The sequence below is a fragment of the Macaca fascicularis genome, chromosome 10, assembly GCF_037993035.2.
Source record: "Macaca fascicularis isolate 582-1 chromosome 10, T2T-MFA8v1.1".
Taxonomy (NCBI): domain Eukaryota; kingdom Metazoa; phylum Chordata; class Mammalia; order Primates; family Cercopithecidae; genus Macaca; species Macaca fascicularis.
In genome coordinates, this window is record NC_088384.1 from 34,836,823 (window position 1) to 34,862,346 (window position 25,524).

The window sequence follows — 25,524 nt, forward strand, 5'->3', positions numbered from 1 at the left end:
ACAACAACGTTCCCTGAACAAAGAACTCCAGGCCTCTGCTATAAAAATTGACCCCACACCTAAAAGAATTCACAAACAACCTTTCAGGAAGACAGAGAGACATAATGGGAATGGAGAAGAGAAAGGATTTGCTAAAGAAGTAGATCTGTTAATTTAACACGTTTTCTGTCAAGCAAATCAACTGTCCTTAGTGCCATTGTTGCTGAGACAATGAACACGAAGGGTAGGGGTGTTCATTAAAAGGAACCGGCCAGGAGAGAAAAACACTCTTGCAGTCAACAAGACTGCTGAACAGCATTTTCAATTCTAAGAACTGATCCATTCTCAGGAATTATTAATTGGGTGTGATTTAAAAGTTCAACATTGAAAACGTGAAGCGGTGAGTTTAATTGTGGCCCCGTGGCTTCCTCTATTTTCACTTACTTTTGGAGGTGATGGGTGGGGAGGAGCAAGGGAGGGTACACACAGTCTGTTCTGACAGCCACTCACACTTTCAATTCAGGTGGCCACATGCCTCAGTGACACAACGCCAAGTCACACGTCACTCCAGCAAACCCACCCTAGGGAAAAAGTGGACCTGATTTAGCTCATGAAGACTCTGGGCTGTAGAACCAAAGCTAAAAGCTGACCATTCACTCCAGTGTGAAACTTATATGCATATGACATCATTTAAACCAGCCAATGTCTTTTGTAAAGGCCACATGAGGTCACAGACTTCAAACAGGAGAACGAAATACTATCTTCCATATATTTTTGCATAAACCACATTACATTTTAAATGAGTGTATGGCTAACGAAGTACAAAACAGAACACACGAGAGAATTATTCAGAGGGGTCATCAGCGCTCTAAAGAGGATAAAACTGCTTTTGGCTGTAGAAGTGACTGACTTCACACCAACCTATTTACACAAATTCTGGGATTTAACACCTTGACGCAGGCCAGAAATGCTACCCCTCCTCCACTGATGCCCAGAATAAACCCGAGGGCATGAGTGGAGCACAATGGAGTAGACAAGAAAAAAAAAAAAAAAAAAAATTTGGTCAGACCTTAGTTCCCAGCCAAAGAGATAAAGAATAAAAAACAAGACATGGGGTCTCTGTGGGGATTGAATACCCCAAGATGGAAAAGAAGGACTTGGAGATAGACACTCAATGAAAACCATCCTCAAAAGCCACAGACAAGTGATATTATTTCCTTAAGTTCTATGGTATCTTCCTTCCAAGAAGCTCAAAGCCCTTCACTGTGCACTAGACGGAGCCACACTCACAATACCATTTTCTCCCCAAACCAAAATAAAAATCTATTTGAATCCATAATATATTTCACCATGCTTGCTGAGGGCAAAATTAAACATGAAAAACCATTAAAAAACATTTAGAGCAGCTTCAAGCTTATGTGGTCGCTATGTTCTACATGTAAAATTCTGATGGAATAATGAACTTTACATATACATATATCCCAAACACACACACACACACACACACACACACACACACACACACACACGCCTTCAACTTAGGTCCCACTGAACTTTTGACCTGGTCATGGAGAACGCCCTCCCCAGTACACCACCGTGCAAAGCTCAAGAGATCTGTCAAGAGCCTTGCGCCCTGACAGGCAATGGCAGCCGCTCCAGCCCCAGGCTGCAGCACAAACACCCCTCACCCCTCCTCCCCTGCAGCACTAGACAGCCAGGCCCTGCTTCAGGGAGGCCTTTTGTAGGGGAAGGCCTTTCTTTATCAGCCTCAGTCAGCTTTGCAGTTCCCTCCCTGCTAGCCCCAAACTCTCTGCTTTCCTTAAATGATGCTCCAGGAAAGGAAAAAAAAAAAAAAAATTAACAAGGCCAGGCGCAGGGGCTCACATGTGTCATCCCAGCACTTTGGGAGCCGAAGTGGGCAGATCACTGCAGGTCAGGAGTTCGAAACCAGCCTGACCAAGATGGTGAAACCCCGTCTCTACTAAAAATACAAAAATTAGCCGGGTGTGGTGGCACACGCCTGTAGTCCCAGCTTCTTGGGGGGCTGAGGCAGGAGAATCGCTTGAACCTGGGAGGCAGAGGTTGCACTGAGCTGAGATCACGCCACTAGTACTCTAGCCTGGGCCACAAAAGCAAAACTGTCTCAAAAAGAGAAAAAAAATTAACAAAAATATCTGTTTCTCAGGTTTCTGACATGTACAACTGCTGATGACATTCACTTCTGGGAGCAACTTTAACTCCCTGAAATTTCCATAAACAAAAAATACTAAAGGTTTGCATTTAGGGGAAAAATAATCCCATCACAAGGAAAAACTCATCTACCTCACGTACAGCGTACTTTTTATACAATGACCAACACTGCAAAGTCATCTCTACCTCACACCCCAAAGATTCTCAAGCAGGGCAATTTCACCCCCCAGGAGATATTTGGCAATGTCTGGAGACATTTTTATTTGTCACGACTGGGGGTGCTATTGGCACCTAGAGCGTAGAGGTCAACAATACTGCTAAACATCTTAAAACGAGGGCCAGGCACGGTGGCTCTCGCCTGTAATCCCAGCACTTTGGGAGGCCAAGGCAGGCGGATCACGAGGTCAGGAGATTGAGACCATTCTGGCTAACACAGTGAAACCTCGTCTATACTAAAACTACAAAAAATTAGCCGGGCGTGGTGGCGGGCGCCTGTAATCCCAGCTACTTGGGAGGCTGAGCGGGGAGAATCACTTGAACCTGGGAGGCGGACGTCACAGTGAGCCAAAGATTGCGCCACTGCACTCCAGCCTGGGAAACAGAGAGCGCCTCTGCCTCAAAAAAACAAAAACAAACAAAACGCATATAACGCCCTTCATATAACAGCTACCTACAACAGATTTTCAGCCCAAACTATCAATAGTGCTGAGACTGAGAAACCCAGAGGATTAAAGGAACACACAATCTTGAGCTCACTCTTACTTTCCAATCATTCCTTTCTCAATCCTAAGAGCTGCTGAAAAATGACTGTCCCCAAGTTTTCCAATATCAATTGACTAATATTTGTTAGAGGCTAATGTAAAGATATAATAAAAACATCCAAGGAATAGCATCCAATGAAATATACAAATACAGAGGAAGGGTAGCAGCCATCTGTAAAGGTGTAATAGCAAATGAAAGGCAAACCACAAGCCAGAAGCTTTAAGTGGATCTTATTCAGACTTCTAGGTATTGATGACATGATACATAAGAAATAGACTAAGTGAAAGGGAGCCAAGGGCAGTGGGATGTGCCTGGAATCCCAGCTACTGGGGAGGCTGAGGCAGGAGGATCATTTGAGCTCAGGAGTTCAAATTCGGCCTGGGCAACATAGTGAGATACCACCTTTAAAAAAAAAAAAGAAAGAAAGAAGAATCACATAATTCAAGGTCTTCAGCCTCCAGAATTCCTCAAAATCTCAAAGCACAAAAGCTTAGGTCAGTTTAAGGACACTAGAGATAGTGAAAATGTCAATCTTCAAGTCTCAAAAGCTACTTTCAAAGTAGCTTATTTGCAGACAAGATGCCAGAGAAAGAGAAACAAAACATTCCTATAATTTGGAAACACACCAAGTATGGATTTGCAGTTTTCACTTGGCACGTAATTAATTTGTAAGACATGGATCCTACCCTCGACCCTAACTGGTGAGTCAGCAATTTGCTGGATTAGTTAAGAGTGCTACGCATGCTGAGAAACATTTCTAGGATCACAGAACTTTAGACATGGAAACACCCAGGAATCACTGAGTCTACAGATGGGGCACCTGAAACCCACAGTCACCTGCCTAAGAACACAACTTAATGACAGGTGGGCCCATAATCCAGCTTTCTGATTGTTGCCTTTTGAAAATGTATTTAGGGGCTGGGCGCGGTGGCTCATGCTTGTAGTCCCAGCACCTTGGAAGGCCGAGGCGGGCGGATCACGAGGTCAGGAGTTCGAGACCAGCCTGGACAACATGGCGAAACTCTGTCTCTACTTAAAATACAAAAAATTGCCGAGCGTGGTGGCACATGTCTGAAATCCCAGCTAGTCAGGAAGCTGAGGCAGGAGAATCACTTGAACCTGGAAGGTGGAGGTTGCAGTGAGCCGAGATCACGCCACTGCACTCCAGCCTGAGCGACAAAGCAAAACTCGGTCTCAAAAGAAAAAACAAAGAAAATATGTTTAGTCACATCAACTAAAGAGAAGACCATTTACTTAGAAGCTCCCCTTTGGTTCTGTCCACACACATTTTTACCTAAACCACCTGTGCACTGCAGTTTTCCACACTCTGCCAAGCGCACCGCATTCTGAGCCCCAGCACACCATGGAATCCCACACTGAGCTCCCCTTGCCCTGATCAAAGGGGCAGATGATCGGTAGGACTGAACGCTGCCAAGGTGTATTTTAGGCTTTCCTAACTGTGTTCCAGAAAATTAAGCAACTTAACTTCCGTTGCAAAGCGAGCCGTGTGCTAACGCAGGCCGCCCTTCAGAGATGAGAAGGGGCTGCCCCTTCTAAACTACAGAAGATCCCAACTGCCTTTGCAGCTTCACATGGTAGGCACACACACACCAAAGCAGCAAGCCTTTCCTTTCAAAGCGTAGGTATAAATAGAAAGCAGACCTGGTACTCACTTTTAGAGAGTTACATGATGATAGCACATTCTCCCCTTTCAGGATCTCAGCCTGCGCAGATCTGTCCTTCTGTAATTCACATCCCCTTCTTGGGCTTTCCTCCTTGGAGAGGGTGCAGATTCTGAATCTTTAGAAGGCCTTTTATCCTCTAGTATCTTACATTAAATAGAAAAGTGTGACAAAGGACTTTTTTTTTTTTTTTTTTTTTTTTGAGACGGAGTCTCGCTCTCGCTCTTTTGCCCAGGCTGGAGTGCAATGGCGCAATCTCAGCTCACTGCAACCTCCGTCTCCAAGCAATTCTCCTGCCTCAGCCTCCTGAGTAGCTGGGATTACAGGTGGGCACCACCACACCCGGCTAATGTATTTTTAGTAGAGACAGGGTTTCATCATGTTGATCAGGCTGCTCTCAAACTCCTGACCTCATGATCCGCCTGCCTCGGCCTCCCAAAGTGCTGGGATTACAGGTGTGAGCCACCGCGCCTCTCGAGAAAGGACTACTTTAAATCACTCATCTCCTCAGAAAGGCCCTAATCACCCTGTTTTAAATAGCAACAACCTACACCTCAACGTGGCCCTGTGCAAGCCTCCACCCCGCTCTACTTGGGGCCTTCTGATATTATATACGGTATCTGTCTCACTGCACTAAAAAGCAAACAGGTATTTTTCTATTATGTTCACAACCATATCAGTACCTAGTACGTTGCCTAATGTAGTAGATGCTTAATAAACATTTGCTGGCCGGGAGCAGTGGCTCATGCCTGTAATCTTGCACTTTGGAAAGCCAAGGTGGGTGGATCACCTGAGGTCGGGAGTTCGAGGCCAGCCTGATCAACATCGAGAAACCCCGTTTCTACTAAAAACACAAAAATTAGCCAGGCATGGTGGTGCATGCCTGTAATCCCAGCTACTTGGGAGGCTGAGGCGGGGGAATCGCTTGAACCCAGGAGGCAGAGGTTGAGGTGAGTCAAGATCGCACCACTGCACTCCAGCCTGGGCAACAAGAGCGAAACTCGGTCTCAAAAAATAATAATAATAAATAAATAAAATTAACATTTGCTTAAAGCTGGGCGCAGTGGCTCATGCCTATAATCCCAGCACTTTGGGAGGCCGAGGCGGGTGGATCACCTGAGGTCAGGAGTTCGAGACCAGCCTGGCCAATATGGTGAAACCTCTTCTCTATTGAAAATACAAAAATTAGAGCCAGGCATGGTGGCTCACGCCTGTAATCCCAGCACTTTGGGAGACTGAAAGGGGTGGATCACCTGAGGTCAAGAGTTCAAGACCAGCCTGACCAACACAGTGAAACCCTGTCTCTACTAAAAATACAAAAAATTAGCCAGCCATGTTGGTAGGCACCTGTAATCCCAGCTACTAGGGAGGCTGAGGCAGGAGAATCACTTGAACTCAGGAGGCGGAGGTTGCAGTGAGCCGAGATCACACCATTGCACTCCAGCCTAGGCAACAAGAGTGAAACTCTGTCTCAAAAAAAGAAAAGAAAAGAAAAGAAAATACAAAAATTAGTCAAGGGTGGTGGTATGTGCTTGTAATCCCAGCTATTTGGGAGGCTGAAGCAGGGGAATCCTTGAACCCAGGAGGTGGAGGTTGCAGCGAGCCGAGATCACGTCACTGCACTCTAGCCTGGGCGATAGGGTGAGACTCTGTCTCAAAAAAAAAATATATATATATATATTTGCTGAAATAAATGAATACTTGAATTTGTCCCTTTGCACTTAGTTCAGAAGTTTAAAAAAAAAAAAGGCCCCTTTGTACCCCACATTATTAAGAGCCAAAGAACTCTAGACGTGCACTGTGGAATCTGGCCCCTCATTTTATAGATAACAAGAGCTGAAGAAGAAGCAGTGCAATGTAGTAGAAACAGGCAGAATTTGGCCTCAAAGAACCTGAGATCCAGGTGAGAGTCCCTGTGCAAGCATCAGCCTCTCTAAACTTTCAGCTTCCACATGTGTAAAATGAGAAGACCCCACCTCATGGTGATGGTTAAGGCCAGCTAAGAAGAAAATGGGATGACATTTTGAAACTGTACAAAGTACTATGCAGTGTAATTTATCATCACGTTATTTTGACTTCCCCAAAATCAGTCAGTTACAGTGGCACAATCAGAATACAAATTTCCTAACTCCTAGTGCAGCACATCTTGTGTCACAAAAGTAGGCTTCTGAACCCCTAATTAGGGCCAACTTACTCTTTTATCTAGTTCAGGGCTTCTTAACCTCGTATGGGTTGGGGGCTGCTTCCAGAATCTGATGAGAGCAATAGGCCCTTCTCCTCCAGCAAAGTGCACATGTGTACACCAACACAAAGTCTACCCTGGCGCCAGGTTTAGGACCCACTATTATGATGGTACTTACAAGTTTCTCCTAGCTATTTCTATCACTTAACGTTTAACAATCCATGTGTTCGGCACTTGATTAAGGGGCTGGATTCTTTTTTTTTTTTTTTTTGGGACGGAGTCTCGCTCTGTCCCCCAGGCTGGGGTGCAGTGGCGCGATCTCGGCTCACTGCAAGCTCCGCCTCCTGGGTTCACACCAGTCTCCTGCCTCAGCCTCCTGAGTAGCTGGGACTACAGTAGGCGCCTGCCACCACGCCCGGCTAATTTTTTGTATTTTTAGTACAGACGGGGTTTCAACGTGGTCTCGATCTCCTGACCTTGTGATCCGCCCGCCTCGGCCTCCCAAAGTGGTGGGATTATAAGCGTGAGTCGGCCGAGGCTGGATTCTTCAAGGAAGCACCAAGGGTGGAACTCAAGAATGTGAATACTGCCCCCAGATCTCATGCTGATTAGGTAATGGCTCTTACCCACGTACAAACACAACCAGGAAGGAGCCACAAGGAAGGCAAAGGAGTAAGTACTCAAAGGCAGGACACTCAGGAAAAAAGGTAGACAGGACAGATTATTTTGATCATGCTGCTACTATACGAACTATTCAAATAATTCTACATAACCATCTTCAAACGGCCACCTATAGACACCAATGCAGCCCCACATTCATCATGATTACTGAGAATCATTCTGTCCTCCCTTACCTTAGTCAAGTGAGACACTGTATTTACTGTACAGGGCACTTGGCTAGGCGGAAAACAGTAGGAAATCTTGGAGAGGTCAATTAGCCTTTCTTCTTTTCTTCAATCAGGACAAAACTTAGCCAACCTAAGCCACTAGAATGCTAAACAATTATAAAATACTTCATTTAACTCAAGTGGTATAAACTTGCTGGTTCTGAAATATTAACAGATAATCTTTGAGGCAAAGGAGGCCAGGTAAGAGCGTCTTTGGTAAATCTCCAAGTTCCATGTTAAGCACAAAGTAGGGGCTCAACTATTGAATTCACTGTCATTCATCTACTGTGTTCCAGCTATATCTGAATCTCACCTGAAAAGTAAAAACATCTAACCTACAGCACAATTACACTGTGGACATATTTAGGAATTTCTAACTATGAAGGATACAATCACTTAACAACGTTTATCCCTGATTGGTGACAATGGGTGGTTTTAACTTTTATCTATATTTTATGATAATTTTCACGTTTATATAATTTTTTGCAATATTTTTACAACTGGGAATTTTGAACTGAGATAAGGCATCACTATTATATACTTGACAGGTTTCTTGTCTAAAACTAAGAATCAAGTATGTTGACTCTTATAAAGCAATTCTGGGTATTCAAGGTTGATTAATAGAGTAAAACTTTTTTTATAATACAAAAGTTAGCTGGATGTGCTGGTGCGCGCCTGTCATCCCAGCTACTTCGGAGGATGACGCGGGAGAATCACCTGAATCGGGCAAGTGGAGGTTGCAGTGAGCCAAGATCGCACCATTGCACTCCAGCCTGGGTGACAAAATGAGACTCCGTCTCAAAAAAAAAAAAAATTATTTAATATACACAAAAATAAAAATATCCACGTTTTGGGGACAGTTTTCTAAATGGAAGATCTTAATCTCTTGGAGAAGTGGGACATGAATCCTGCCAGCCCTTCACCTATCTTAAGAGATTGCTTCACTTTAGATAAATGGAAACCAAGTCCTTGAGGACTCTGCTTCCTAAATTTTCTATAAATCCATGAGCTCAGCCTGGTGGTCAAGGGTAAAATGAGATCTTTCCCACAGCTGAAAACCGGTTTCCTGAAATAACTGATATACTACTTCTACTACTTGCTATTATTCACCATTTTTACCTTTTAAAGTTGCAGAAAATTAAGACTGTAGAGCCTTTCCACAAGGCCTAACAGGTACGGTTCAGCATTTGAATTATTTTTTATTTTTTAATTGATTAATATATTTATGTTGAGATGGAGTCTCGCCCTGTCACCCAGGCTGGAGTGCAATGGCATGATCTCGGCTCACTGCCACCTCTGCCTATTGGGTTCAAGCGATCATCCTGCCTCAGCCTACAGATGTAGCTGGGATTACAGGAGCAAGTGACCAGCCCGGCTAATTTTTTGTATTTTTAATAGAAACGGGGTTTCACCATGTTAGCCAATCTGGTCTCCAACTCCTGACCTCAGGTGATCCGCCCACCTCGGCCTCCCAAAGGGCTGGGATTACAGGCGTGAGTCACGGCACCCGGCTCTTTTTTATTTTTATAAGGGTCTTCCACTGCATCATAAAGTCTAACCAACGGACTGTTTCTCAAACTGTCAGGTCAATAAACTATTAGATTAAAATACAATTACCTTAGAAAAATAAAAATAATTTATGTATACTTAAGAGAATCAGAATTGACAGTATTTCCAGTAAGTTCTGCACTGTCAACGGGTCAAATGTGTTAGAAGTCCAGAAAAAAAAATATATGTATATATATATTTTTTGAGATGGAGTTTCACTCTTGTTGCCCAGGCTGAAGTGCCATGGCATGATCTCGGCTCACTGCAACCTCCACCTCCTGGGTTCAAGCCATTCTCCTGCCTCAGCCTCCCAAGTAGCTGGGATTACAGGCACCCACCACCACACCCAGGTAATTTTGTATTTTTAGTAGAGACAGGATTTCACCATGTTGCTCAAGCTGGTCTCGAGCTCCTGACCTCAAGTGATTCGCCCCCCTCAGCCTCCTGAAGTGCTGGGATTACAGTGGTGAGCCACCGCGCCGAGAAAATACATTCTTAAATCTTAATTTTTTAATTGACATATAATCATTCCCAATAAAATTCTAACACTTGATAACTACTAAAAACCTTAAGTTAAAATTTCCATTGGCCATATCAAAACATACCTAACATGAGATGGATTAGACAAGAACTGCAGGTAAGAAAAGTCACTTTGACTTTGTTATCCATTGAGTGAACATCTCCAAATACAAAAGAGTGTGGACAGTTCTTTAAACCTGCACGTATGAAGCCAAATACTCATTTCTGTTGCATGTATTTCAAACAGCATGTATTTTAGCCCAAGAAAAGTGCCATTTCCAAGAAACGCTGGAGTCATATCAAACAGCCTTGATTATTCGCCATGTAAACTACAGTGATTTTCCATTTGTTATACATATAAATTTGATCTTTTTAATCAGTTTACATTTCCTTTAGGAATTAAACCAGCTAATTCTCAGAAACCACAAGTTTATTTCTTGTAACAGAAGGCAAGTTATTTACAGGTTACTCTAAATATGCTGTGAGTACTTAAGGCAAAATGAGTTACCTCTAGTTTTCCATCAACAAAATGGGAATACATGGATTTGAGACATGAAGTTTTTCCAACAGTATTTTTAGGATGGGTCTTTAAACTCTGAACACGTAATCCCAGCACCACCTCAACGTTACTATCTTGCAAGGAAGAAACGGGGCTAGGTGCAAGTTTACCCGCACCCAAGATGGCCCTGTCACAGGCGGCACCTCCCACCACAGCCACCATTTTGACTGCAGGATATAATTAAACTACTCACGATTTTGTACCAACGGAAAGAAAACACAGGACATCACAGTAACAGAAACATCCCTTGACCTTTAGGATTCCCAACTCTTTAGCTTCCGTGGCTCTGTTTCTCTTCTTTAGTCAATATAAACAGTTGTCTCAGGAAAATTTTCATTAATAAAATTATGCTTGCCACATTCACGTTCAAACTTTGAAAACAAACGCTGTGGCGCCGCGTAAAATGCCCAAGTTATGACCTCTTCCTAAAAAGTGGAGAAGCCCACATTTCCTCACATTGTTTTAATCAGCTTAAGAAACTAAGAAACGCCAAAAGCCAGTGAGTGGCCCTAGATTATCTGTCTACATTCCTCTTCATTCTCCCATCCCCAACCCTTTTGATCTTTTTATTTTCCTGATTTCATTAACTGCGATGAGAGCAAGTTCCCACACTTCATTCATAGAAGCAGCAACTGATATTTCAGCAAACACGACTGAATCTAAAAATAAAGGTGAGGCAAAGAGCTCTGGAATAAACGAGATAAAATCAACCCGAAAATGGCACCAAGTAAGATCCGTGGGGCTGGGGAAGGAACAACAACGACCTGCTCTTCCAAAAGAGTGGCTCTAATTTTGATGACTGCGTCGGCGAACCCATCTGCACAACAGAAAACAAAAATTGACCAACGCAGTTGCCATTCACCTTTGTCCAAAGGCAAAAGGTGAAAAGTCACGACACATATTGCCATAGAAGAGAAAGCAATTCAACCTGCCAACTAATCGACTATTTCTCAGCTCCTTCCAAAAACCCAAATAAAAATAGGAGAAAGGGGGCTGCCGCTGGACTGGCCGCTGCCTGGCCGCCGTGTGCGCTGCGCTCCGCACGCTCCCGCCACCCGCCGCGCTCCAGGACCCTCGGGTTTCGGCCCAGTTATCACAAAGCCCCGGGCTGGAAAACACCTCCGGCCTGGCCAGAATGGCCAGCCCGTCCTTCGCGCTCGCCCGGGGGGATAATGGTGGCGAGACCAACTCCAAGGGCTTCCGAGCCCTGGGATAAAGAGGCTGGATATTACGGGAGGACGAGCGCTGTGGAAGAATAACGGAGTCCCAAACTTTCCTTCCGCAGCTCCGGAGCCCCGCGCCCAGGCCCGGTCCCCACCGGCCCGAAGTTGGCCGGAGCGCCTCCCGGGAGTTTCGGGCCTCCGGGAGCCCCCGCCACGCGCCCGCCCGCCAGAGCGGGGCTAGCCCTCCCCACCGGCCGCGGCCGCCTCCCGCCTGGGTCCGAGTTAATCCCGCGCGGGCCCCCCCCCGCGCCTGGCCCCGCCGGAGCAGCTGGCTCGCGCCTCAATGGCACCGGACGGCGAGCGCGCGCAGCCCTCGCGCCCACACTCAGCCCCACCGGAGAACTCCCGGGAGGGCCGCCGGGTCCCGCTCCCGCTCCCACAAAAGCACGGGCCCGCCCCGCCCTCGCGGCGCCTGCTCCTCTGCCCCAGGAGCCGGAGTCCCCGGCCTGACGTCCCTCGGCACCCAGGGCAAAGCCTGGCGGCCCCCGCCCGCCCTCCCTCCTGCCCTTTTGCGCCCTCCTCCTGGCCCCCGACTCCGGGCCGAAGTCCCTCGGGCCCCGGCCCCTCTGCGCGACGGCCCGGGACGCCCCGCGCGGGGCAGGGAAAGCAGGGGGCGCAGCGCGCCGCCTCCCGCCCGCGCGGTCACTCACCTCGATCTCGAAGTCGGGCAGGCGGAACGCGGTGCGAAAGAGCGAGCAGAAGTGCGCGATGGCCGGGACCTCCCACCAGGAGCGGAGCTCGCCCAGTCCGGCCGCGCCGCCCTCCTCCGGGCACATCTCCCCGCCGCGGCACAGGCGGCGGCCCCTCGCTGCCCGCGCTCTGCCCGCCGACCTGGGACTCCCGCCGCTGCAGCGCCGCAGCCTCCGCGCGGTCCTCGGCGGGGGCGGCGGGGCGCTCCTCCCGCTGCTGCCGCCGCTCGGCGAGTGCAGGAGCCGAGGGCGGGCGCCGGGCGGGGGGCGGCGGCGCGGGGGCCCGAGCTACAGAGGCGGCTGCGGCTGCGGCTGCCCGCGGGGTCCGCGCGCTCGCCCCATCCCGCGGCTGCGGCGGCGGCCGCCCCCAGTCCCCTACAATATAATCGAGTCCCCGCCGGGGAAACAGATGGGGCTGGGGGCGGAGGGGCCGGACGCGGGGCCTGGGGGAGGGGCCGCCCACGAGGAGGGGGCGGGGCTGCCCGCGCCACAACAACAACCCCCGCCCCCGCCCCACCCCCGCCCGGACAGCTGCACCGCCAGGGAGGGGGAGGGGCGGGGCGCGCGCCCCCGGGCTCAGGACCGCGGGACCTAGGGGGCGCGGGCCGCCCCGCGAGAACTCTCACGCGGCGCCCTCCGCCCTCCAGGGCTTTGGGACTGGGAAGTTGAAGCACTTTCCCGAGGGAGGACGGCCAGGCGCTCTCCCACCCCCACTTGGCCTGAGTGGTCGCGTCCTTTTAAAGGGCCCGCGGGGTGGTGCTTTCGGTCGGGCTCCATACAGAAACGTGCACGTGTGGGAGTTCAGTTATTATTGATGCCGAGGGCAGAGCCGGAGCAGGAGCGGGATGTCCACCCCAGAAATATGAGGCCTAGAGAAGTGAAGTGCTTTCCACCTGTTTCTTAACGCTTTTATTCCAGCCGAGAACGGCGCGCAAGGAGCTCTGAAGTGGCTCTTTTCTCCGAGAGAAGGCGGCGGTGGGGCTGATTGAGCTGGAACGTAGTAGGATGGAGGCCGGAGAGCGGCGGGAAGGGTGGGGTAGGGGGAGGCACCAATCAGCAGCCGAGCGGGAAGAGCGATCCCCTACCCCAGGGAATGGACACGTGTGACCGCCCCGGAGAAGACGGGCTCGGAGCCCTGCCACTGCCCGGCCGCCGAAGAGCTGCCTGGAAGAGTGCGCACAATGTGCTTGGAAGGCGGGGGGATGGGGCAGAGGAGACCGGGAAGCCGGGGAGTGTGCTGGGAGGGGAGGAGGCCCGCACGCCCCGGCGGAGGGATTGAGTGTGCTCCCGGCGAAGGGTGTTGAGGTGTGTGCGCTTTGGAAATGCTAAGTGCAGTAGCGCGGTGGAATACTGCTAAATCCTAAGAAAAAAAAATCAACCCAGAAACAGGCTAAAAGTTTGGAAAAACTCCATTGAATGCTCAGATATTTGTGTTGGTCGTTGCACTTGCATCCTGCTGGTCTCAGAGGGCCGCCTCTGAGTTCGCTGGCCCACCTCTCAAATAGGAAACACTGCTCCTGGTGCGTCCCCCAAATTAATCAACTATTTATTGAGTGACAGGCACACTCACAAAGTGTACGAGGGTTAAACTCAAAGATCCTCTTCTACGTTTAAGCATTGTACAATCTGGAGATAATTTATATGATAGATTTTGGAATGGGCTGTCTGGATAAGTACCCCTCCACTCTCCCTCACTTTATTATGATAATAACCTGTTGTATTTTTTAAGGCAGCATTCAAAAACATTTTTTAAATGGTTAAAGTATATTCACGTGTATCTTTTGTGAATCTACTAATTTCAAAATACATCATCTTCTAACAGGGGTCTCTCCTCTGCCCCCCACCACCCTCCTGGCACAGAAAAAACAACAACAACAAAAGTTCTGCTCTTTCGTGCCCTGGAACTATTTGATGATTTAAAGTGCATCCTCAAATTCTACCATGCGTTTTATTTAGTGTTTCGCAAAAATGAGCTCACATGGACTGCTCCCTAAAAGCCAAGCCTACGTTTGTGTGTGTTGGTGAAGCACAGCTACCCTGTGGGTATTGCATTAGCAGGGGAGATGGGAGAGGGACACAGGCCACCCTGGAATCGTCACGTAACCTGAACGAGGTGCTTTCTGAACTTGCTTCTCCGTCTTTATTTCCTCACAGTTTGACTTTGCACACCTTTTCCTCTTTGTGTGTGTGTGTGTGTGTGTGTTGGCCAGATGCGGTGGCTTAAGCCTGTAATCCCAGCACTTGGGGAGGCCGAGGCGGGTGAATCACCTTAGATCAGGAGTTCCAGACCCGCCTGGCTAACACGGTGAAACTCCGTCTCTACTAAAAAATACAAAAAAAACTAGCCGGGCGTGGTGGCAGGCGCCTGTAGTCCCAGCTACTCGGGAGGCTGAGGCAGGAGAATCGCTTGAATTTAGGAGGCAGAGGTTGCAATGAGCCGAGATCGCGCCATTGCACTCCAGCCTGAGCAGTAGGAGTAAGACTCCGTCTCAAAAAATAAAAATTAAAAAAAAAAAAAAAGTGTTACTGCGTTTCCCTGCCTTTATCTTTTGTCATCGTTTAAGCTTCTTCTCTGGCCTCAGTTGTCACCACTAGCCAGCCTAGTAATATTAGTGCCTAGGACATTAATAACACCAGGAAGCAGAGGGATGAGATGATTTGGCTACCCTTTAGTACCGTAGTGTGTTTAATGTCGTTTACAAACACCACCCCAGCCCCAATTTAAAAATCTGAGCCATTGTCTTCCTGCCTCCTCCGCTCACTGCCAAGCCCTGGAAATCAACAAGGCTGTCCGGGAACCGCACGCGCCCCCTGGTGCTGCTCAGAGATCCGCCCTGTCTCTCAGGGCTCCTCCTCCCTTCTGCTGCCCTTTTCTTCTGAGGGTCTCCTCTGTTCTGTGGCCCAGCACGCCAACTTTAGACCCATTTCCTCCCACCATTCTCTAAATCTGGCTGTCTCTACAGTTTTTTCCCTAGTTCCTCCACCTACCCTGCTACTCCGGCCTCAACTACCCTCTGGAACGGATCCTGGCCCCAGGAGCTGAGGGGTCTCAAGTGGCTTGGAATGAACTGTAAATCTGAATCTTGAGTTCCCTGAGTTTGGGCTCCAACCGGAGCTTTTCCATTTGGACTTCCTTTGGCCCTATTAGGATTGATACCCTGAATCTTTGACCCTGTTTGAACATCTGTGCCACCCCTCGCCTTAGACTTAACTGCCTCGGATCTATTTTCTGGACTAACTTCCAGCCTAACCTCCTAGAATCTAGATTAATGACCCCCTACCAACAGGCTGGCCAATCACCCTTCTTCCCTTCTCCCTTTGATTCGGAGTGCTGTTGTACTTCTCCAGCCTGGCTCCTTTCACCCTTGAAACACTAGTTGTATCATCTTCCTTAAAAATACACTGCTTGCCAGGGCAGTAGGTCACACCTGCAATCCCAGCACTTTGGGAGGCCGAGGCGGGCAGATCACGAGGTCAAGAGATCGAGACCATCCTGGCCAACATGGTGAAACCCCGTCTCTACTAAAAATACAAAAAATTAGCTGGGCGTGGTGGCATGCGCCTGTAGTCCTAGCTGCTCGGAGGCTGAGGCAGGACGATTGCTTGAACCCGGGAGGCAGAGGTTGCAGTGAGCATAGATCCTGCCATTGCACTCCAGCCTGGTGACAGAGTGAGACTCCGTCTCAAAAAAAAAAAAAAAAAAAAAAAAGAGGCCGGGCGCGGTGGCTCAAGCCTGTAATCCCAGCACTTTGGGAGGCCGAGACGGGCGGATCACGAGTTCAGGAGATCGAGACCATCCTGGCTAACACGGTGAAACCCCGTCTCTACTAAAATACAAAAAAAACTAGCCGGGCGAGGTGGCGGGCGCCTGTAGTCCCAGCTACTCGGGAGGCTGAGGCAGGAGAATGGCGTGAACCCGGGAGGCGGGGCTTGCAGTGAGCTGAGATCCGGCCACTGCACTCCAGCCTGGGCAACAGAGCTAGACTCCGTCTCAAAAAAAAAAAAAAGAAAAGAAAAGAAAAGTAAAAAGAAAAAACATAGCTCCGATTTTCTTTCCCCTTCTCATTCGTGCTGTTTTCTGTTTGTGAGCCAGTGCCATTAACTTCAGATAGTATTGAAAGTAGCAAGAAGTAATTCTTTCGTATTCTCCGTGACCCTGAGTTCCATAATCCTCTTTTAATCAAATGTTTTCTATTTAAAAACCCCACAATAATTAGTTTGGTTTTGCTGTTTTGCTTATTCATTAATATTGCAAAAATATTTATGTTTCCCATTGCAAAATATAAAGTAATGTTAGCTATTTTGGGATTTATATAGGCTCCTGGAGGATAATCTAGGAAACGAACCACCCTTTTATTTTTTTAGATGTGGGTTCTCCCTTTGTTGTCCAGGCTGCAGTGGAGTGATGCAGTCATAGCTCACTGCCACCTTACTGAGCAATCCTCTTGCCTCAACCTCCCAGATAGCTGGCACTACAGGCCAGGCTAACCACGTTGTTTTTTTTTTTTTTTTTTCCCGAGACAGTCTTGCTCTGTCACCCAGGCTGGAGTGCAGTGGTGCCATCTCGGCTCACTGCAAGCTCCGCCTCCCGCGTTCGCGCCATTCTCCTGCCTCAGCCTCCGGAGTAGCTGAGACTACAGGCACCCGCCATCACGCCTGGCTAATTTTTTTTGTACTTTTAGTAGAGACGGGGTTTCAACATGTTAACCAGGCTGGTCTTTTTTTTTTTTTTTTTTTTTTTTTTGAGACGGAGTCTTTGCTCTGTCACCCAGGCTGGAGTGCAGTGGCCGGATCTCAGCTCACTGCAAGCTCCGCCTCCCGGGTTCACGCCATTCTCCTGCCTCAGCCTCCCGAGTAGCTGGGACTACAGGCGCCCGCCACCGCGCCCGGCTAGTTTTTTGTATTTTTAGTAGAGACGGGGTTTCACCGTGTTAGCCAGGATGGTCTCGATCTCCTGACCTCGTGATCCGCCCGCCTCGGCCTCCCAAAGTGCTGGGATTACAGGCTTCAGCCACCGCGCCCGGCCTTAACCAGGCTGGTCTTGATCTCCTGACCTCGTGATCCGTCCGCCTCACCCTCCCAAAGTGCTGGGATTACAGGCGTGAGCCACGGCGCCTGACCTGACCACCTTTTTATGACATTGTTTCTTTGGGAAATACACTGTTAGTTCCAAAGGATTAATTTAAAAATATGTGCTCTGATTTATTATTTCTGAACCTTGGAAGAGATGAACAAAGGAAAGTGTGGTTTCTTCATAATCATCATTAACCAGGACAAATCTTTTTTTTTTTTTTTTTTTTTTTTTTTTTTTTTTTTTTGAGGCGGAGTTTCCCTCTTATTGCCCAGGCTGGAGTGCAGTGGCACGATCTTGGCTCACTGCAACCTCCGCCTCCTGGGTTCAAGCAGTTTTCCTGCCTCAGCCTCCTGAGTAGCTAGGTTTACAGGCATGCACTACCATGCCTGGCTAATTTTGTATTTTTAGTAGAGACAGGGTTTCTTCATGTTGGTCAGGCTGGTCTCGAACTCCCGACCTCAGGTGATCCACCCACCTCGGTCTCCCAAAGTGCTGGGATTACAGGCATGAACCACTGTGCCTGGCCAAGTATCCAATAACTGTTCAGCCAGTTTTCTCTCTTTGGGATCATGCTACTTCACTCTTCTTCTTCTTATTTTTTGTTTATTTGTTTTGTTTTGGTTTTTGTTTTTTGAGACGGAGTCTCCCTCTGTTGCCCAGGCTGGAGTGCAGTGGCGTGATCTCGGCTCACTGCAACCTCTGCCTCCTGGGTTCAAGCGATTCTCCTGTCTCAGCCTCCCAAGTAGCCGGGACTACAGGTGCCTGCCACCATACCCAGCTAATTTTTGTATTTTTAGTAGAGATGGGGTTTCACCATATTGGCCAGGCTGGTCTGGAACTCCTGACCTTGTGATCCACCCACCCTGGGCTCCCAAAGTGCTGGGATTACAGCACTTTATAATCCCAAAGTGAGCAGGGATTACAGCCCTTTGTAATCCCAAAGTGACCAGGGGTTGCAAGGCGTAAACCACTGTGCCCGGCCTCTCTCTTCTATTTAAACTGCCCTTTCTCTACCTTTGTTTGCCAACCTGACCTGGATACTTCTTGTTTCAGTGCCAGAATCAAAGTGGACCAGGAGAGTGTAGTATAAACATTACGTTAGCACTTTAGTCAACTGTGTATAACTAAGCCCAAGTACGGCACAAATTCTTGACACCCCTTCGTGAACAGCTCAGCTTTTCTCATTAAAGAGCTGCATTCCATAACTCCCTATTCCCAAAGAGGGCTATACACCAAGCTAATTTAAAATTTTTAGAAATTAGGCTGGGCATAGTGGTTCACACCTGTAATCCCAACATTTTGAGAGGCTGCAGTGGGTGAATCACTTGAACCCAGGAGTTCAAGACCAGTCTGAGCAACATGGCAAAACCTCATCTCTTCAAAAAATACAAAACTCAGCCAGGCATGTTGGTACACACTGTAGTCCCAATTACTCCAGAGGCTGAGGTGGGAGGATTGCTTGAACCCAAGAGGTGAAGATGGGAGGGAGCTGAGATCATGCTACTGCACTCCAGCCTGAGCAAGACCCTGCCTCAAAAATAAATAGGCCAGTGTGGTGGCTCACGCCTGTAATTCCAGCATTTTGGGAGTCCAAGGCAGGCAGATCACCTGAGGTCAGGAGTTCAAGCTCAGCCTGGACAACATAGTGAAACCCTGTCTCTGCTTAAAATGCAAAAATTGGCCTGGCACGGTGGCTCAAGTCTGTAATTCCACCACTTTGGGAGGCTGAGGCAGGCAGATCACAAGGTCAGGAGATCGAGACCAGCCTGGCCAATATAGTGAAACTCTGTGTCCACTAAAACCACAAAAAAATTAGCTGGGCATGGTGGCGGGCACCTGTAGTCCCAGCTACTCGGGAGGCTGAGGCAGGAGAATTGCTTGAACCCAGGAGGTAGGTGGAGGTTGCAGTGAGCTGAGATCGCGCCACTGCACTCCAGCCTGGCGAAAGAGTGAGACTCCATATATATATAAAAAAACAAAAATTAGCCAGGTGTGGGGTGAGCCTGTAGTCCCAGCTACTCGGGAAGTTGAGGCAGAAGAATCGCTTGAACCCTGGAGGCAGAGGTCGCAGTAAGCTAAGATGGTGCCACTGCACTCTAGCCTAGGCAATAGAGCAAGACTCTGTCTCAAAAAAAAAAAAAAAAGGGTTCTTTCAACCTGCCTTTCCAGCCTTATCTGCCATCCCACCAGTGACTCCTTCCTCCTGTCAAACGGGTTCACTCACTGACTGGATCTCCTGGCCACCTCCCTTCTATCACGCCCTGTCAATTGCCTGGAGAGACTACAGCTCAGCCTCTCTGATCATGACTCATTCAAAACTCACTTCATTTTTAAGCTTCCCTAAAATACTTGAGCTTGGGGGTATCTTGCCAGGTCCTCTTTCACAAGAAATTACCATTTATATGATTCACTTATCAAGCACTTCCTTCTTTCCAATATTTAGTTTGAGGTGTTACATATATATATATATATATATATTTTTTTTTTTTTTTTTGAGATGGAGTCTCGCTCTATTGCCCAGGCTGGAGTGCAGTGGCGCCATCTCGGCTCACTGCAACCTCCGCCTCCTGGGTTCAAGTGATTCTCGTGCCTCAGCCTCCCGAGTAGCTGGGATTACAGGCATATGCCACCGTGTCTGGCTAATTTTTGTATTTTTAGTAGAGACGGAGTTTTACCATGTTGGCCAGGCTGGTCTCGAACTCCTGACCTCAGGTGATTCGCCCGCCTCAGCCTCCCAAGGTGCTGAGATTACAGGCGTGAGCCACTGCGCCCGGCCTTAAATCTTTTACTATAATTGGAGTGGGTCTTTTCTTCTCAACCTGACTAGGCTTTTAGGGAGGATCCTCCGTAATATACACCAATTAAATGATTGATTCGATTGTATAGTGATAATATAAGTAATGGCATAAAAGCATAAGGAATTCAGACCTCCTTTAAATGCCTGGTTGGATCTGACTTTCCTGAATTCCTTTAGCTGCCTTTACTCTTTCTGCCTTGTGGGACCCACTCACTCACTGCCACAGCCTTGTAGGTCACGCCTTTCTCAATGCACATCTTTAGCTTAGCTTCTCTCTGAGTCCTGAGTCATTTTACCAAATACCACTTGGATGCTTCCCCATCACCTTAAACTCGACATGTTAAAAGGAAGAATAAATGGCTGGGTGCAGTGGCTCACACCTGTAATCCCAGCTCTTCGGGAGGCTGAGGTGGGTGGATTGCTTGAGCCCAGGAGTTTGAGACCAGCCTGGCCAACATGGCAAACCACATCTCTACAGAATATACAAAAATTAACCAGGGGTGGCCGGGCGCAGTGACTCACGCCTATAATCCCAGCACTTTGGGAGACCAAGGTAAGCAGATCACCTGAAGTTAGGAGTTTGAGACCAGCCTGATCAACATGGTAAAACCTCATCTACACTAAAAATACAAAATTAGCTGGGCGTGGTGGCACATGCCTATAATTCCAGCTACTTGGCAGGTTGAGGCAGGAGAATTGCTTGAACCTGGGATGTGGAAGTTGCAGTGAGCTGATATCATGCTATTGCTCTCCAGCCTGGACAACAAGAGTAAAACTCCTGTCTCAAATAAATAAATAAATAAATAAATAAATAAAATTAGCCAGGGGTAGTGGCATGTGCCTGTAATCCCAGCTATTCTGGAGGCCGAGGTAGGAGGATCGCTTGAGCCTGGGATGTTGAGGCTGCAGTGAGCTGAGATCACGCCACTGCACTCCAGCCTGTGTGACAGTGAGACCTTGATACGTAGCTTTCAGCAGATAAATTTTACAATATTAGGTAAGGTACAGTAGATGGCAGAGAAATTAGAGGAAAAAAAAACAATTCAGAAATGGCTAAATAGGCTGGGTACGGTGGCCCATGCCTGTAATCCCAGCACTATGGGAGACTGAGGTGAGTGGATCACTTGAGGCCAGGAGTTCCAGACCAGCCTGGTCAACATGGCGAAACCCCCTTTCTACTAAAAACACACACACACACAAAATTAGCTGGGTGTGGTGGCGGGTGCCTGTAGTCCCAGCTACTTGGGAGGCTGAGGCAGAAGAACGGCATGAACCCGGGAGGCAGAGTTTGCAGTGAGCTGAAATTGCACCACTGCACTCCAGCCTGGGCAACAGAGCGAGACTCTGTCTCAAAAAAAAAAAAAAAAAAAAAGGAATTCACCATAGATGGGACATGGTGGCTCACTCCTGTAATCCCAGCACTCTGGGAGGCCGAGGCAGGTGGATCCCTTGAGTCCAGGAGTTCAAGACCACCCTGGCCAACTGGAGATACCCAGTCTCTGCTAAAAATATGAAAATTAGCCGAGTGTCGGCTGGGCGCGGTGGCTCACGCCTGTAATCCCAGCACTTTGGGAGGCCAAGGCGGGCGGATCACGAGGTCAGGAGATCGAGACCATCCTGGCTAACATGGTGAAACCCCGTCTCTACTAAAAATGCAAAAAATTAGCCAGGTGTGGCGGTGGGCGCCTGTAGTCCCAGCTACTCGGGAGGCTGAGGCAGGAGAATGGCGTGAACCCGGGAGGTGGAGCTTGCAGCGAGCTGAGATCGTGCCACTGCGCTCCAGCCTGGGCAACAGAGGATACTCCGTCTCAAAAAAAAAAAAAAAAAAAAAAGAAAATTAGCCGAGTGTGGTGCTGCATATCTGTAATTCCAGCTATGCAGGAGGCTGAGGTGGGAGGATCACCTGCGCCTAGGAGGTCAAGGCTACAGTGAGCCATGATTACCCCTCTGCACTCTAGCCTGGGGACAGAGCCAGACCCTGTCTTAAAAAAAAAAGAAAAGAAAAAGAAAAAAAAAAGATGGCTCCCACCTGTAATCCTAGCACATACTTTGGGAGGCCTAGGCAGGTAGATCCCTTGGGCTCAGGAGTTAAAGACCAGCCTGGCCAACATGAGGAAATCCCATCTAAAAAAAAAAAAAAAGAGAGAAAGAAAGAAAAACAAAAAGAAAAAAGAAAAGACCATTCACTGCAAATAGAGAATCTGTCAGAAATTATTTGGCTCATCACATTGTGCTCTGTATCAATGTCCTCCCATTTCCAGAAATTTCTATAAACACTTCTCCAGTTAATTACCTTTCCTAAAGCCCAGGTTGAAGTGGAAACATGCCTAACATACTGTGGCTCTTCTTTCTACCTGGCCACAGCACTCTCAGCATTCCTTAGAACAGAGACTTTCATTACTGTGGATTTGTGGGGCTTGCAAGCCTCAATGTCCTTCCTTGGCGCTTTAGTGACAGCTGCAAGGCTGCCTGAGACCAAGGTTATGTGAGCAGCTCTCTTTCTTTTGGCTTTTAAGATTGGTAATTTGTTATTGCCGAGAAACCCAAGTGTCAAGCTTGAAAGCCTCCTGACCCTGGTTGAGAAAGAAGTCCAGCCCCGGAGGCAGGAGGCTGCTGCTCTCTGGAGTATTGCTTCTGTGCTCCGGCTCAAGCCAGCCTACATCAGAGCTGGGGACTGTATCCTAATAAATATGTTTTCATGGCCGGGCGTGGTGGCTCACGCCTGTAATCCCAGCACTTTGGGAGGGTGAGTACAGCGGATCGCCTGAGGTCAGGAGTTTGAGACCAGCCTGACCAACATGGAGAAACCCTGTCTCTGCTAAAAATACAAAATTGGCCAGGCATGGTGGTGCATGCCTGTAATCTCAGCTACTCTGGTGGCTGAGGCAGGAGAATATCTTGAACCTGGGAGGTGGAGGTTGTGGTGAGCTGAGATTGCACCATTGCAATCCAGCTTGGGGAACAAGAGTGAAACTCTATCTCAAAACAAACACAAAACCAAAAAACAAGTATGTTCTCACACTACATGCAACCACGGAGGAAATGAGTACAAATGTTAGTTCACTCAGTACCCAGTGGTGGGAATAACATGGGGCTGAGGGCGTCCTTTCTACTATGGGCATCCATTTTGATTCAGGACCAAAGTCCTCACCAGATTTTATGTCCTGCTGAAGGGCTCTTGTTCAATTCTATTCTAAAAACTCTAAGAATCAGCTCTCTTGCTGCCCCTGGGTTGCTTAGCCCACGTTCATGCTGCTCTGTACCAGAATTCCTCTTTGAATTCCTGGAGTGTCCAGCTCTGGCCTATCTCATTGTGGCATCTCCCCTTGTGCTTGACACCAGGTCAAACAGCTTTGTAGCATCTCAGTTCTCAGTGCCATTCAGAAGGTGGTGAATCTTAATGCGTTCTTCCCTTAATCTCTTTTCAAAGAGGCTACAATCCAAATTTCTCTAACTTTCTTCTTAATTATTTTAGCTCCTTGTGTCATTCCTTTGGCCTCCAATCATCCCTACTCAGTATAAAGGTTGCATTATTTTGGTTGACAAAGTGCCCAGGGCTGTACACATCTGGCCTCAAACTCTTTAGCTGGGCCTGAGTTATTTCTCCAGTTTGTTTCATTCAACATGGAAATATACATTTGGGTCAAAAATTCAGTCTCTGGCCTCAGGGAGTTTTTAATGCAATTGGTAAAATAGTAAGATTGTCTGTGTAGTATAGACTATAAGTATACTACATAGTGTTAAAGTTATAAAGTGTTAGAAATAATCTAGTCAATTGCTCCTTTTAGAGGAGCTCAGAGAAGAAAATACTTAGTGTGAGCTAGAATGTTTGGGGAAGGCTTCATGAGGAAGATGGGGCTTGAATTGGTGAGAAACACAGTCAGCTATATTTATCCAGGATTTGAAAACTTAAATAAGATTGTAGGCTGAGTGCAGTGGCTCATGCCTATAATCCCAGCACTGGGAGGCCGAGGCGGGTGGATCACGAGGTCAGGAGTTCGAGACCACCCTGGCCAACATGGTGAAATCCTGTCTCTACTAAAAATACAAAAAATGGCTGGGCGTGGTGGTGGGTGCCTGTAATCCCAGCTACACAGGAGGCTGAGGCAGGAAAATTGTTTGAACCCGTGAGGCGGAGGTTACAGTGAGCAAAGATTGCACCATTGCACTCCAGCCTGGGTGACAGGGTGCGACTCCATTTCTAAATAAATAAATAAATAAAAATTAAAAAGATTGTATTAAATTCAAAAGCAATTAGTTTAGAAATAATTTTTAAACTTAAAGTGATATTTAGGCCGGGCACTCTGGCTCACGCCTGTAATCCCAGAACTTTGGGAGGCTGAAGCGGGCAGATTACTTGAGGTCAGAAGTTTGAGACCAGCCTGGTCAATATGGTGAAACCCTATCTCTACTAAAAATACAAAAATTAAGGCCGGGCGTGGTGGCTCATGCCTGTAATCCCAGTACTTTAGGAGGCTGAGGCAGGAGGATCACGAGGTCAGGAATCGAAACCATCCTGGCTAACAAGGTAAAAGCCCATCTCTAATAAAAATACAACAACAACAACAAAAAATTAGCCAGGCGTGGTGGTGGACACCTGTAGTCCCAGCTACTCGGGAGGCTGAGGCAGAAAAATGGTGTGAACCCAGGAGGCGGAGCTTGCAGTGAGCCAAGATCATGCCACTGCACTCCAGCCTGGGTGACAGAGCAAGACTCTGTCTCAAAAAAAAAAAGAAAAAGAAAAAAATATAAAACTTAACTGGGCATGGTGGCGGGTGCCTGTAATCCCAGCTACTTGGGAGGCTGAGGCAGGAGAATTGTTTGAACCCGGAAGGTGGAGGTTGTAGTGAGCCGAGACTGTGCCATTGCACTCCAGCCTGGGCAACAGAGCGAGACTCCACCTCAGAAAAAAATAATAATAATGAAGTGATATGTAGTAGAGAAGGCAATATAGTGAAAAGGCAAGAGCAGCATTGTAGGATTCATTCAAAAGATCTGGCATTCTAGGCTCAGTGTGGTGGCTCATGCCTGTAATCCCAGCACTTTGGGAGACGAAGGTGAAAGGATCACTTGGGGTCAGGAGTTCAAGACCAGCCTGTCCAACATGGCAAAACCCTGTCTCCACCAAAAGTACAAAAAAATTAACTGGGCATGGTGGCAGGTGTCTATAGTCCCAGTTACTAGGTTCATGAGAATCATTTGAACCTAGGAGGTGCAGGTTGCAGTGAACCAAGATCATGCCACAGCACTGCAGCCTGAGCAACAGAGTGAGACTCTGTCTCAAAAAACAAACAAACGAAAAATCTGTGGGCCGGGCACAGTGGCTCTCATCTGCAATCCCAACACTTTAGGAGGCCAAGATGGGAGGATCGCTTGAGGCCAGGAGCTCGAGACTAGCCTGGTCAACATGGCGAGACCCCAGAGACTCCATCT

At 48.0% G+C, this 25,524-nt stretch overlaps 1 protein-coding gene across 6 annotated transcripts in view; it reads right to left on the reverse strand.

The window, feature by feature from the left end:
• CECR2 (CECR2 histone acetyl-lysine reader) overlaps positions 1–12,627 on the reverse strand; it is a 200,417-nt gene extending 187,790 nt beyond the window's left edge. For 5 of the 6 annotated variants that reach the window (XM_015457481.4, XM_074004534.1, XM_015457482.4 and 2 more), the window contains exon 1: positions 12,182–12,429. In XM_015457481.4, the coding sequence (XP_015312967.3) occupies positions 12,182–12,307 (126 nt within the window). In that variant the 5' untranslated portion in view covers positions 12,308–12,429. Of the gene's footprint in view, positions 1–12,181 lie in introns of all 6 variants that reach the window. The other variant, XM_015457480.4, reaches the window with a different exon arrangement.
• Between the last annotated feature and the right edge of the window lie 12,897 nt (positions 12,628–25,524).